Source organism: Dermacentor andersoni, chromosome 11, assembly GCF_023375885.2.
Source record: "Dermacentor andersoni chromosome 11, qqDerAnde1_hic_scaffold, whole genome shotgun sequence".
NCBI lineage: Eukaryota > Metazoa > Arthropoda > Arachnida > Ixodida > Ixodidae > Dermacentor > Dermacentor andersoni.
The window spans coordinates 101,265,084-101,278,258 of NC_092824.1; the positions used below are offsets into that span (position 1 = coordinate 101,265,084).

General features: G+C 43.6%; 1 protein-coding gene across 1 annotated transcript in view; it reads right to left on the bottom strand.

Annotated features, from left to right (window-relative positions):
• Nucleotides 1-3,707, bottom strand: part of LOC126539168 (neprilysin-1-like) — a 37,391-nt gene extending 33,684 nt beyond the window's left edge. The window contains exons 1-2 of the mRNA XM_050185918.2: nucleotides 3,683-3,707; nucleotides 1,912-2,010 (exon numbers count right to left, since the gene is read on the bottom strand). Of these exons, the coding sequence (XP_050041875.2) occupies nucleotides 1,912-2,002 (91 nt within the window). The 5' untranslated portion in view covers nucleotides 2,003-2,010; nucleotides 3,683-3,707. The remainder of the gene's footprint in view (nucleotides 1-1,911; nucleotides 2,011-3,682) is intronic.
• Between the last annotated feature and the right edge of the window lie 9,468 nt (nucleotides 3,708-13,175).

A 13,175-nucleotide genomic window follows, 5' to 3' on the forward strand; every position in this document is an offset into this window, starting at 1 on the left:
AGAGAGAAAATTAACTTTATACAAAAGAGCACAGAGGTGTAGATGGCTCCTCCACTCTGTAATGGGTGCTCCCGCCAGTCAAACGGAATCAGCTGCCCTTTTCGCTCGGTGGATGGACCAGGTTAGCTCGTCTATCGAGTCGTAGCTGGACAGAATTGCCTCCAATTGCCGCGTGGTGTTATGTGTTATAGGTGCAAGGTCTGGCTTGCTTGCGCAAGCCCGTACCATGTGTTAACCAATGCGGCGACGAGTTTACGGCAATGTGAAAGAACATGCAGGTGGTAGGTGGATACGTGAGACTCGTATGGGAGGTACCCAGATGAACAGTGGCATTGAGAGTAAATAATGTAACGATGATTCTCTTCCTGGGTTCAAAAGTAAAAAATTCCTAAGTTTTATTGCTCAGCTGGGAGAAATTTTCTTTATTTTCTGCACTTGCCTTTGTGCAGTTAAACGGCAACTCTTTGTGATATTCGAAAGTTCGAGTACATTTCGATATCTGGGCAATTCCATCTAGGCTGTGTTCAAAATGGGCAACATGCCCGGTCAAGTCACTTCAAAGGTTTTCTTCTGTGCCCTGTGTCATCACCAAAACTCGACTTTTTGTGAAAAGGTATTGGGAAAGTAAACTTATGTGTTATATTGTAACTAGCTGACCCCTTCAATACGAGGCTATGCTGATTACGTTTACCGCGCATTTCTGGATTTAGTATGTTAGATAGCACTGGCGGGGAAGCAGGGATCATCAAAAGATAATCTGGAAGTTTGAGATATTCATAGGCTTTTCGCTTCGCGTTTGGAGCACGTCACAGCACGATTACACGGGCTATGTTTTTGTTTGTCTTGTGTGAAAATTTGGTGCAAGGAGACAGACCATAGTCGAGAAAGATTTCCATTGCTCTCGTCTCACCTTCAACACAACGGTGACATTCCTCTCTACGGTATTACTGGCACACAAAAGTGTCTACTGGTAAAGTGCAATGGTTGAAGTTTACGCATTGGAACACCTTCGCTTAAGCACATAAAATTCTTGATTTGTTGGTTGGTAACAGAAGGCATGCCCGTATCTGTTCGAAACGTATTGTTGATGGGATCAAATATTCTTGCTCTTGTTTGTTTTGGGGGATATTAGTTGCTTTCATTTCTAAACGTATATATTTTGTTCGTTACCAAGCTTTCAAATCAAAAGTACCACACTATCTATCTTGATGAGCAGATTTGTTGTTACGTCATTTGGAGACGATAGCTAAACAGCCTTGCAGGTGGCACATGGATAATCAAGGTAGGAAGTCAGGCCGCCACTGCATCAACTTGCATTATATGAGCACTAATATGTGTACTCTTGCTGGTGATAGGGCTTATGATAAATTATCCTTCCTTTATTGAATAAGTTAGGCCGTGTTTTATACACAATTCGTGCCAAACATCATCATCACTATCAACATTCCTATGCCATCTGTAGGACGAACAGCTTTGTGATCTCGTCCCGCCCGCGGCGGCCTGATGTTGATAGAAGCGAAATGCAAAAACGCGCGTGTGCCGTGCATTGGAGGCACGTTCAACATCCCCTGGTGGTCACAACCAATTCGGAGTACCCCACTTCGAACACGCCTTATAATCAAATCATGGTTTTGGCATGTAATATCCTAGAGCTCAATTCAATTCTGTGATCTACAGTTTTTCCTGTTTTGCTTCAGCCGGCCGCATCTTACTCCAGCAAGTTCTCTAATCTCAGCATATCCTCTGCTTCAATGAATCTCCCCTCCACTCGAATGCGTTTCTCTTTTCTTGCTATCAGTTGCTATCGACACATCGCATGACTGAAAGCGTAGGACAAATAAGCATGGGCTCATGGCAGGAATTACCGCTACTGACTTTACGGGAGTAGGGTGCAAAAGCTTTTCAACTTGCCTTTATGTTGAGTGTCTTTCACTGGATCTGTAAGAACACAGAATGCCCATCCTAGCAGAAACCCCAGGCTTGCGAGATTTTGGACTTGCATAGCTTCTTCTAGATGTAATGAGCAAAAAAAAAAAAAAAAAAAAAAACATGCAGTATGTTGATGTCACGTCCCTTATCGTATATGCAGCATTGAGTAAAAGATGGAAGCGTAGCTTTTTTACGGGAAATTAAATGTTATGGGCTGATTGAAAGCATAGGAGAACGTAGAAAAGCGATTTGGAAATGACTCGCACAACTATTTAAATTTGGTACATCAAACACCACGGTACGGGCGGAAAAGCTAAAAAAAAAAACTAGCAAAATACACTGAGGTAAAAAGTGTCATAAAATTCATCATGGCCCGGTGTAGCTTTTCCGATGGTCCAAGCCGAGCATTCCGTGTCGAAAACCTCCTATGGCCCACTGTAAAAACAGTTACCTCAACAGTGATGTCATGGGACGCCGAAGAAGCATCGAGTTTGGAACAGCGGTGCTCACGAGATGTTGAAATTGAAGAACCAAAAAGAAAGCTTAGATAAACTCTTCAGCAGGCATCGTTCTTAAAAAAGGTTCTTCCCTAAGCATAAACTGACAATTGCTGACGTAATGAGAAAAGAAGAGATTTTGCAAAAATATAATAACTGCTGACATGGAAGAAAATGAGAAACCAAGCTAGCATGGCGAGACATGACACAACTAAACACCTCCGATCGCTAGTCAAATAGCAGTAAGAATGATATAGTGATAATTACCATCAGATAATGTACTTCGCGCCAGACACTGCGTTAATCGCACCCATGCTGTGCTTATAAAGGAAAGTCTATATCTTATCAGTACTTGTAGTCCGCTGCCAAAATAGAGTTACCTTGAATTTCTTTGACGCCCACTGTGGTCCCCGAAAAGCTTATCTGTTTGCAGTTCTGTGCACTGCATGACTCGGTCTGTTACTATTCCTCCTATTATCATGGAATAATGTGAGCAAGTGCCTTCTCTCAAGTACTGTCTGCTTTTTTTATACTGCGGAACAAATAAAAGAGGAGGCGAAAAGAAATGCCCAGGTGGCACGAGAAACGAGAAGCTGTGCAGAAACAGTGATAAATTTAAATTTACATACAATGAGCAAAAATGCATAAAACGATCAAAACCTCACGGGAAAGGAAATAATGTTTTGTAAGGGTCCACTATGAGCATGTTGCGTAGGAGAGCACAGATGGTTGATCTAACGTTCTAGCTTTCACTTGCGTACAGCCAATGTATTCGCAAGGTCACCTTTTTTTAGCAACTGCTTTCGTACCTAAATTCTATTTGTCAATATTTCAGTGCTAAACCAGAGCGTGAAGCTCATCGGTGGCATTCGTTGTCCGAGAGCAAGGCCGTCCTTTTCTATTATGTTGTACCTTGCGCGAAAGCTAGACTTCTTCGAGTTTGCTTATATGGAAGTGGTAAAATAGGTGTTTTCGTTCTATCTCATATACGGCAACCTTTGTATTGTTGCTAGAGAATGGTGCCACATAAAAAAATACAATTATTGCTCAAACACTGTTGCTAGCGGATATTCCGAGGTAAGCAGCGAAAATACTAAAATTGCGTGGCACATCTTGGCACCAAAATCATTCATCTATTATGTAACGCACAAAACTCACTGTGCGAAGCGTCCCTTTAGTTTCTGGAATCTGGATGCGCTTGGCCGTAGTTCGCAACACGATGGAAGTTTAGAGTAGCAATCTTTTGTGATACACACCGGCAAGATCTGGCCACAAGCGTCTATCTGAGAGCAATCAGCCGGTTGCCGCTGTACAGATAAGGGTGCTCACGTACATTGCCATTATTTTACGAAATGTTGTGTCTCAGAGCAGTGCCACTGTTTGAAATAACTATAACGAAAGCTCAGCTTCCGCTGCCATTTGAAAACAATACTACAGTATAGTTCGTGTACAAAAGCACTTCCAAGAAGAATCAATCAAGAGCTCTCTTCGCATTTGAACGCTGTCTCCTTCTACTAAAGTTTTTTTTTACCGAAAAAATATTTGTATTCATTTTTATTTGTGTAATACTGCTGCCTTTTGGCAGTCTCCGCAGGAGTGGTTAACATTGATGTAGTCTGCTGCGGCGTCTGTGTCAGCTGGTGTTTGTGTGTTGCGCCCCCGAGCACACGCGAGTTGGACCCTCCCACGTCTAACCGTGCGCAGCTTAGCCGTGTCAGGTGAAAAGGGGATCGGGGAGGTTGAGTCAATGATCATTGCTTGTATGTACCTTTATGGACCCTTGGTGGAGGCAACAGACCTCTTTGGCCTTTGCTTCACGTAGACCGCACCCCCGGACTGACCCACTCGGGAGAAATCGGTAGTCGCCTTTTCCTGTCTCTCACCTCTCTCCAACCTTCGTCTTTCTCTCTCCTTTTAGATCTTTCCTGTCTTCTCGTCCCTTCCTTTTACTTCCAATTTCTGCGGCAGCAAGTGTTGACCTCGTGTATGCTATACAACCTTAGGAATGCTATGTTAAATTATGGTTTTTGCGTATAGTTAGGGTCTGCGAGTCTTCTGGGTCTCGTATGGTTCCCTTGTTGGAATGGGCGGTCGGGGGGTGGCGGCGTTACCGAAATCAAATAATCTTTCATGGAATCAACATCGTTTCCACGCCTCCCCGCTCATTCTTTCTCTAAAAGGCGGCAAATCGGTTACAGCTTCCAGTTTTCCACAAACAACATTGACAATTTTCCAAAGTTTTATATTGTCCACGCTGAATGCCCAGGAATGGCAGCAAGATTATTTTCACTTTTCCTGGTGGCGAAGGGTCTTATGGATAAAATCGTAGCAGATTAAAAAGCCACTCAAATGGCCAGTGCAGCCCTTCTCCTAGAAGTTCAAAACAAGGCCCAGTACGACAAGCTGAATAACCTCGCATCTTTTTGCGGTACACCTACAACTGTAACCAACTGGCAGTTACCCCTTGAATCTCATCAAAAATGAACTTCTTGAGGAATGGAAAGATAAAAATGCTTCCATGTGTAGCGAATCAACATAAAGTGCAACAACCAATAAATACCGGCAAAGCACTTAATCCTCACCTTTGGCTCTAGTATATTCTGAGTATATCTAAGCAGGCGTCGCAAAAATACGCGTTAGACCATACATTCCTAATGCCCGAAGGCGCTTCAAGTGCCAGAAATTTGGTCATAGGCCACAAAGCTGCCCTGGCCGAATTTTCTGCACAAAATGTAGTGCTAATGAACACGCAGCCGAAAGTTGCACATCTAACCCGCATTGTTCAAACTGTGATGGAGATCATCCTGCGTATTCGCGCTCCTGCCCTGCGTGGGAGAGAGAGAAGATCGTCATTCCGAAAGTGAAAGAGAACGTTTCATTTTATTAAGCAAGGAAGTGATTTTCTTTTGGGAAAACTTATGCTTATACGGCGAGCGTCGAGGCTGCGCCGCCGCTGTCTGAGCCACACACAGTGTGGCGGAAGCAGCTACTTCTGCCCCCTCGGTGGTGGCTCCTGCCACTGCTCCACCTTCATCCGAGAGGGACAAGCAGGTCTCCAAGCCCGTGGCCATCAAGGCCCCTGCCTATCCAGTGAGGTCTGGCAAACCGTCCCATGTGCCCCGGGAAAGGACAAACATCGTCTCGCAAGGGGTTATGGATACCTCTCCTGGCCCATCTAAGCCTCTTGCACAGAGGGAGCTGCGTGGCTCACTTGAGCGCGCCAAAAAAAAGGAAAATCTCGAACAACTAAACCACAAGAAAACCCCAGATGTATAAGTTACAAATCTTGTTTTTATACAGAGCGTTCATTTTACTTTGAATTATTATGGCTGTGCAAATTTCGCAATGGAACGTCCGAGCTTTTATCAATAAACTAGATGACGTCGAATCTGTCACTTCCAGCCAAAGACTCTGTGTGTACAAGAAACACATTTGAATTCATCGCATAATAAATGTCTTAAGCAGTTCGTAATATTTAGGAAAGACTGTGATGGTGCTCTCACATCACCAGGAGCGTTGCGATAATTGTTGAGTTTATCGCCTGTCAAGAGGTGATATTACCGACTCCTTTTGAGGTTGTTGCAATCCACGGGAGATTGCTTATTAGGCTCGTAACATTCTGCTCTTTATAGGATGGTTTTTGAAAGCTTCTTATCTCAGCTGTCTGAGCCCTACGGGCTGCTTGACAGTTTTAATGCTAACAATACGGTCTGGCGCGACTTTCGGTGCGATGCCAGAGATCTCGTCATTGAATATTTTCTACTCTCGACAGGTACATACCTACCTCTTCAATAGGAAGGAGTCTATTTTCTACAGTGATAGACACAACACGTACTCTGCAATATACTTATGGATCGGGTCTCCTTCATTTCTATCATATTTCTAGTGGTTAGGGATCAGAACACCATATGAAAATTACCACTATCGCATCGTTCTTAACACTGCAGAACAATTGGGAGATAATCCTTCTCCGCCTCGGTGGAAGCTAGATAGGCAGAGTGAGGGGGAACAATATCGGGAACTTGCATACTGTATCTCACAATTCTATTAATAATTTAAGTATGGATGATGCTGTCTCATTTGTTACTGTTGTCATAATTGATGTGGTGATTAACTGTATGCAGCAGACACATGGCTCTGCAGCCAAGAAACAATTTCCTTGATGGAATGGCGCATGTAGAAATGCGCGGGAAGATCAAAATAAAGCTTGGGACCTTTTGTGTCATACACCAAAGACAGAAACTTTCACGAATTTTAGACAAATCAAATCAAAAGGACGGCACAAACTACGTCAAGCGCGCAGAGAAAGCTGAGAAAGCATCCTTTAAGGAATCAATTCTTACACGGACGAAGCTAAAGTATGGAAGAGATTGAGAAAACTGTATGGTCAACAACTGAAACATTTTCTTTGGTGAATGATCGAGGGGAAAGCTTGGAAGGTCAGGCTGATGCCCTTGGTATCCATTTTGAAAATGTACCCAGTTCGGCACACTGCTGCGAGTCCTTCGATAAACGTAAATCTATAGCCACAAGGAAGCCCTTGAATTGCAAAGGTGGAAACGATGAACCGTCTTTTTATTCTTGCCGTGTTTAAGGCTGCTATGAACACCTGTATCCACTCCTCACCTGGAAGTGACAGAGCTGTATATGACGTGATAAGGTCTTTGTAGGAGTCTCATATGTTCTCGCCTGGATTATGGATCAGTCGTATATCAGTCTGCAGCGCCAAGCGCATTCAAGGTGCTTGATCTTGTCCATCACTTAGGGCTCAGGTTAGTGGCTGGGACTTTTAGAACAAGCTTCGTTCCCAACCTCTATGTTAAGGCAAACAAGTGGTCGCTCAATATGTGTAGGTCATATTGCAGCGTCTTGTACTTCTTGAAGGTCATTTCTGAGGGGCCTAACCGTCCGTGTCACCGCGTGATTAATGACCTTTCTTCCACTGCCCTGTTTTTGAGGTTACCAGCGACAACAGTTTCTTTCTCACTGCGTATCAGAAGACTGACTTACAACCTTGGCATCCCACTTTTTTCGAATCGAATAATATCACCGATGTGCCCAACACCATCATACCTGTGGCCACACATGGAATGAGACACGTATTTTCTTACAGTATCTCGACACGCTCCCGAGGCATCAATACAGTCACTTCTTAAATAACATGGAAAATACCTCTACCCTGATTATTTTACGGACACTTCTAAATATCCTGCAAAAGTGTGCCTTGCCGCTGTTGGGTCGTCTTTAGAGTTACCAGGGGTTCTAAATCAAGAAATGAGTATTTTTATTGCCGAAGAACTTGCAATAATGTCGACTGTGAAATACATCAGAAAACAAAGGCTTTGCAGATCTGTAAGCTATAGACTTGCTAAGCGTGGTAAAACCAGTGAAATCCTTAAAGAAGCACAAAAACCCTGTACTGAATGAACTATACTTTGAGCTTTGCATGGTATATTTATCCAACCACCACGTAACATTATTTCGGTTGCCTTGGCATGAATGCATTGAAGGCAATGTGCTCGCTGACAGTAATGCATCATCCATTCCCCCTGGAGCCGCGGGCAACAACGTATCAGTGGCATTCTTCGATCTAAAACATTTTCGGCGTATGAAATGGAAAGAATACTGGCAGCAAGGGTAGGACACAGAAACGCAAAATAAAAGGTACTCGGTAAAGCCCTTAATAGGTAATTGGGCCATTGGAAAGAAAGCAAGGCAAATTGATGTGGCATTCAATCGACTGAGAAAGGACACACAATCGGGACGCACTCACATTCCCACAGGAAATGACCCTGCCCCCCCCCCCCCCACTTGCAGCAGGTGTGGAAAAATGCTCACTGTAGAACATGTCCTAATAGAATGGCAAGTAATTAGAAGATCACAGTAAGAAGTATATTGCTCAAATTTATAAGGAATGTATTCCCCTGAATCCTACGTTATGCCTTGGAAGAGAACCACTCTTTAAAACAAGCACAGCGATGGCATTCCTCAGTGTAGTTGGTACATTGCAGATTATATCTACACAGCGCTACTAATATACGTTTGCAGCCCTCTCTTTTACATGGAATGGAGGGATTGCTATAATCTCACTATTGCCGCCGGTCTCACTGCACCTTATTCGGCAGATGTATGACTATCATGCAGGCCAACCGATATCCTCCAGCCTTGCATAAGTATACACCATTTTAGACTATAGCATGATCATTCACAGGCACTGTTCTCATCTGGTTTATCCCCGATCAGTGTCGACCCTTAAAGGTTTTCGCCTAACTGTGTACATACTCATAGCTTTATTGCATAGTTTTTAGGGAAATTGCGGTCATTTTAGGCCCATTTACAGTCATGCTGCATACACCATATTACAAAGCACCATCTCACAGCATTATTAACATTGTTCTGGCGCTCTGACGCCACAACTGGCCCTTGCGCCATTACCACCACATATCAATCAAATCAACAATGAAGTAGCACTGTTACATTAGTTACAGGGGCGTACATTTCAGAAGAGAAGAGCGAACCACAGAGCATAAGGTTTTCGAGCCATAGTCAAGATCACTTTCAAGTAACAATCTGAAAACACGTCCGAGCAACGAAGAGCAGATTCAGTGGTTGCTGTACATCACACGGGCAAAATGCGAAGACCTATATGAATGTGTGGGCAATTGGGGTGAGAAAAAGAGCAAAAATAAAAAGAAACATGACAGTGCTATGACCAAGAAATGTACACCACTGACATGACCGAGAAAATCAACGCAGTTAATTTGATAGATCACACATGGTCAGGGAGGGGAGCTAAAATTGTGCGACGCTTTGTTAGTTAATCGTGCGGCAGTATATTCTATTCCGTGACAGCAACTGAAAAAAAAAAATTGCTGTGGTTGAACGCGGTTAAATGAAGTTTGTCGAGCGATAGCACAGTTTTGCTTGCTTTGGGAAATGACACAGGTGATGCTCGGCGCCGTCAGCAACTATCGCATCTGCAATTGCACCACGAGACAACACACCGACACTGCTCGGCGCAGCAGCAGCTGCGAGCGAATTGACTTTTGTGCTGCGTCTAGATTCAACACGAACCGAGCATCGAAAGCACACCGCATACGAAGCTACCAGCCCTCGGCACATTTTGTACACATTGCAGGTCGCTTTGAAGGTGGTGCCTGCGCGACCGCGCACTTTGTCCACATCGGAGCTCAATCTCCGGATATGCGCGCCCACGCGGCGTACGCAGAAGCCGCCGGTAGTGGTAGGCTAAGTCTCAGTTTGACCTTGGCTGAGCTCGAAGGTCAGATTTTCGGAACCGGATGGTTCCTGGATTTGTACCTGGAGTGGTAGAGCATACCGCTCTAAAAGCGAAAAGCTGCACCCCGAAGTTCGTGACTGTGGCATTAGAATAGCCTTTTGGTGCTTATATGTCTTGCGTCTTGATTTGCTTAACCGCATGTATGTATCAAATCCCAGTTTTGTCGGAATGTGCACAGTGTTGTACATCAATTTTAATGGATGGAATTTACGGCGTGAGTTCAGTGTTGGAAAACGTGATTCAATTCGGAGTTCAACATATGTATTTCGGGTGTAGGCATTAAAAATGAAACAAATTGCCTTTTTCTGCACTCTAAATATGGCGAATATTTGTCTTAAAATGTGGTTCCCAAACGACATCGGCAAATTGAAGTAAAGATCTCACTAATGATAGGGAGGACTTCGTTTATCTTGCAAGGTAGGAACGACAGGACGACATAATACGTGAAATCCAAATTTTGCTACGATAAAGATTCTTGCGTGCATAAGTGCTCATTGTCATAACATGCGCACTTTTGTCTTATTTTGCGGCTACAACTTAATTACAGTAACGGATCAAGGGACATCGCTATCCATAAAGAACGTTAAAGAATGCATTTTATATACGCCGAGTCACTCTATTAGGGCCGGAAACGGATTGCGGCTTTGTTACGGAGCGTTTTTAAATGTGGTTCAGTGTGCAAGCTCCACCCGCGCGAAGCATCAGAAAGTGGTCGCTGTCTTTCTCCACTCACTATGTGGCGCTGCGGTCACTTTCATCCAAGAGTCCATCTCACACTCGATGAATAACAAAAAAAAAAAGCTTGACTACTTGTCAAAGGGCCACTGACCAAACGAGGTGGGGTTTCCCCTCCCGACGACAATGTTAAGCCTTATATATACATTTAAGAAAAAAAAAACACACATTCATTACTTATTTCTCTTCCTCTTCTCTATGTTTCCTAATATCCTTCTGAATTTATTATTTCTGCCTAGTTCTTCCATTCCAGACCCTCCTCAGAGAAGACCCAGCCAACTTAACCCAGAGTCACCTAAAGACCCAGGTGCCATCATAACCAATGAAAAAGCCCACTGTTATACAAGCCCAACCACCAGTGACAACATAATTTTGAAACCATCACATTTGTAAGTCAAGTCCAAGACTTAATATAGCACTGTAACAACTGTATTCACCCAAAAAATCCCCCTGTGCCGTCCGTTCCCTGCTTCTGGTTTCGCCTGGTGGTAGTTCTCGCCCCCCCCCCCCCCCCTTTTTTTTGTTTTTTTTTCAATAATTTCCATTTGGCACACGCCCTCATCATTTATTTTACTATCAGTTTAAGCCTGTTATACTTAGTGGCACAGGCTGGAGCACCTGTTTTTCATATTTCTCTTTGAGCTCCCAAATAATATATGCCATAGCGACGTGATGTCATCCGCGTGTCGCGCTTTACATAGAGTCGGAAAATTAAAATTTGTGGTCCGTTTTTGAGATGTCAGGTGAAAACTTGAGTCGCAGTGTCGAGGAACCATTTGACATCATCAGTAAAGGTAATAAAAATGGCAAGTTGAAGCAGGATTGTGAAAAACTTTTTTTTCTTTTACTTGCTTCACGGTTTACTTGCCGCGTCTCATTTGCGACGTTTATTCCGGATATCATAGTGTCTATTGGCGGTGAGCAAGCAATATTTCTTTTGAACAATGCAAGAAGCGCTAAAGAAATGTTAGAAAGAGCAAAGATAGTTTCCATTTTCAGACCGAAGTAACCAAATTTTGCGCTCGATTGCCGGTGCACGGAATACAGCACGCAGGAGAGCATATTGCACGTACACCTTGAGAATATTTATTCAGGTTCGCGCAAACAGAAGCGTAATGCAGTCGCAATTGGTCGAAAATGCGGAAGAATGAGACCAGCTTTCTTATTTGCGACGGAAACCTTATCACTGTTTTCTAACCGGTGATTCATGTCTTTCGCGTACAACTGCGCGCATGTAACTATGACAGATCCAGGACTTCACATGTAAATGTGGCCATATGCTCCGCACATGTAAGCCGAGGAAATATTCATTTTTTACTTTCAACTCGTCCAGCAACGAAGAAAAATATCTCCGAAAAGGGGACCTCCGTTGAAAGAAACTGGAACTTCTTTGTTCCGAGTAGTTGTGAAATGTAACATCTATTGGATGGTCTGGGTATCCTTGCGTGAAGCTCCTGTGCTCTGCAAACAAGCAAACGTGAAAAACCACACTCACCGCTTCTTCCAGGTGGTGACGACGATGGCGAAAAGCAAACAGTGCGTAAAGCAAGGCCGCGCGGACGAAAACGGAAGGTTTACACTTCGCGCATGGCAACCGATGTCAGGCAGCACGCGTTCGCCACTCTCGGAGGCTAGGCTTCGAGCTCCATGGCTTTTAAACTGAGACGAATGTACATGCTTTGGTACCACGCTAAACGAAAGGAAAAGAAGTGCCTATATGTGTTGCGAATGTCCAGTCTGTCAAGATAATTTGAAATATATATATTCAAATGTTCCTTATAACAAAGCGCTCGAGACCTCCAAAATACTTCGTTATGCAGGTCCCTTCGTTGTAAAGGTCACCTATCGTACCACTCAGCATAGAGCTGGCTAAGCACGTTCAAAAAAAGAAGCTTTATTTAACATGAATTCAGGAGGAACATAGAGATAAAGGTATCTAATTTCTTTGTCTGCAAAAATGTGCGACTGCAGACAACTTTATTCCACCGAGGTTAACAGCAGCGCTGTAGCCAGGAAAAGTATAGCGGTAGATTGTTGAAAGCCGCGATCACCACCCTTGCTGTAACAAATCTTTATTTGTTTAAGGGATCTTGATCACGGTCGACTTCGTTGACATTCACTTCTTTTTTGCCTTATATAGAATAGAAGATGACGTTGGTCGTTAATTATGATTACATCATCAGGTCGTCGTGAACCTGTCTTATTCGACAACCGTTACACCTACTGATGCATTACAACGTGCCCATACGGCCTGAGTGGGTTCTTGAATGCTGCCGCAAGAATTCAGACATCGGCAAGTTCGTCATTTGCGTCACTAGACATGATTATATGCTCTTTAGTCGGCAAGATCCGTGATTAGGTCTTTCACCTTTGTTGGAAATCCTCCACTTGATCTTGTATTAAATGATTCGTGTTTTTTTCGCTGTAAACCATTACACTGAAGATAGGACCCTACAGTACACAGATTCTGGGGTTAGAGAAGTAAAGAAGTACTGCCCCAGATTGCAGCAAATTCGGCAGAGAGATTGAGTGTGGCCCAGGGTTGATAGCTCTACTCTTAGACGTCAGCGTTAAAACCTGAAAACGTTTTCTTTGTTGTCTTTCACTACTTACAATGTAGCTGTGACTTAGCTGGATATTTGTGCTGGCGAGAATCACTGTTAGTTTGGCATTGTCAAGGATTTTGCACGCTTCTTAGAAGTGCGCTTACCTTG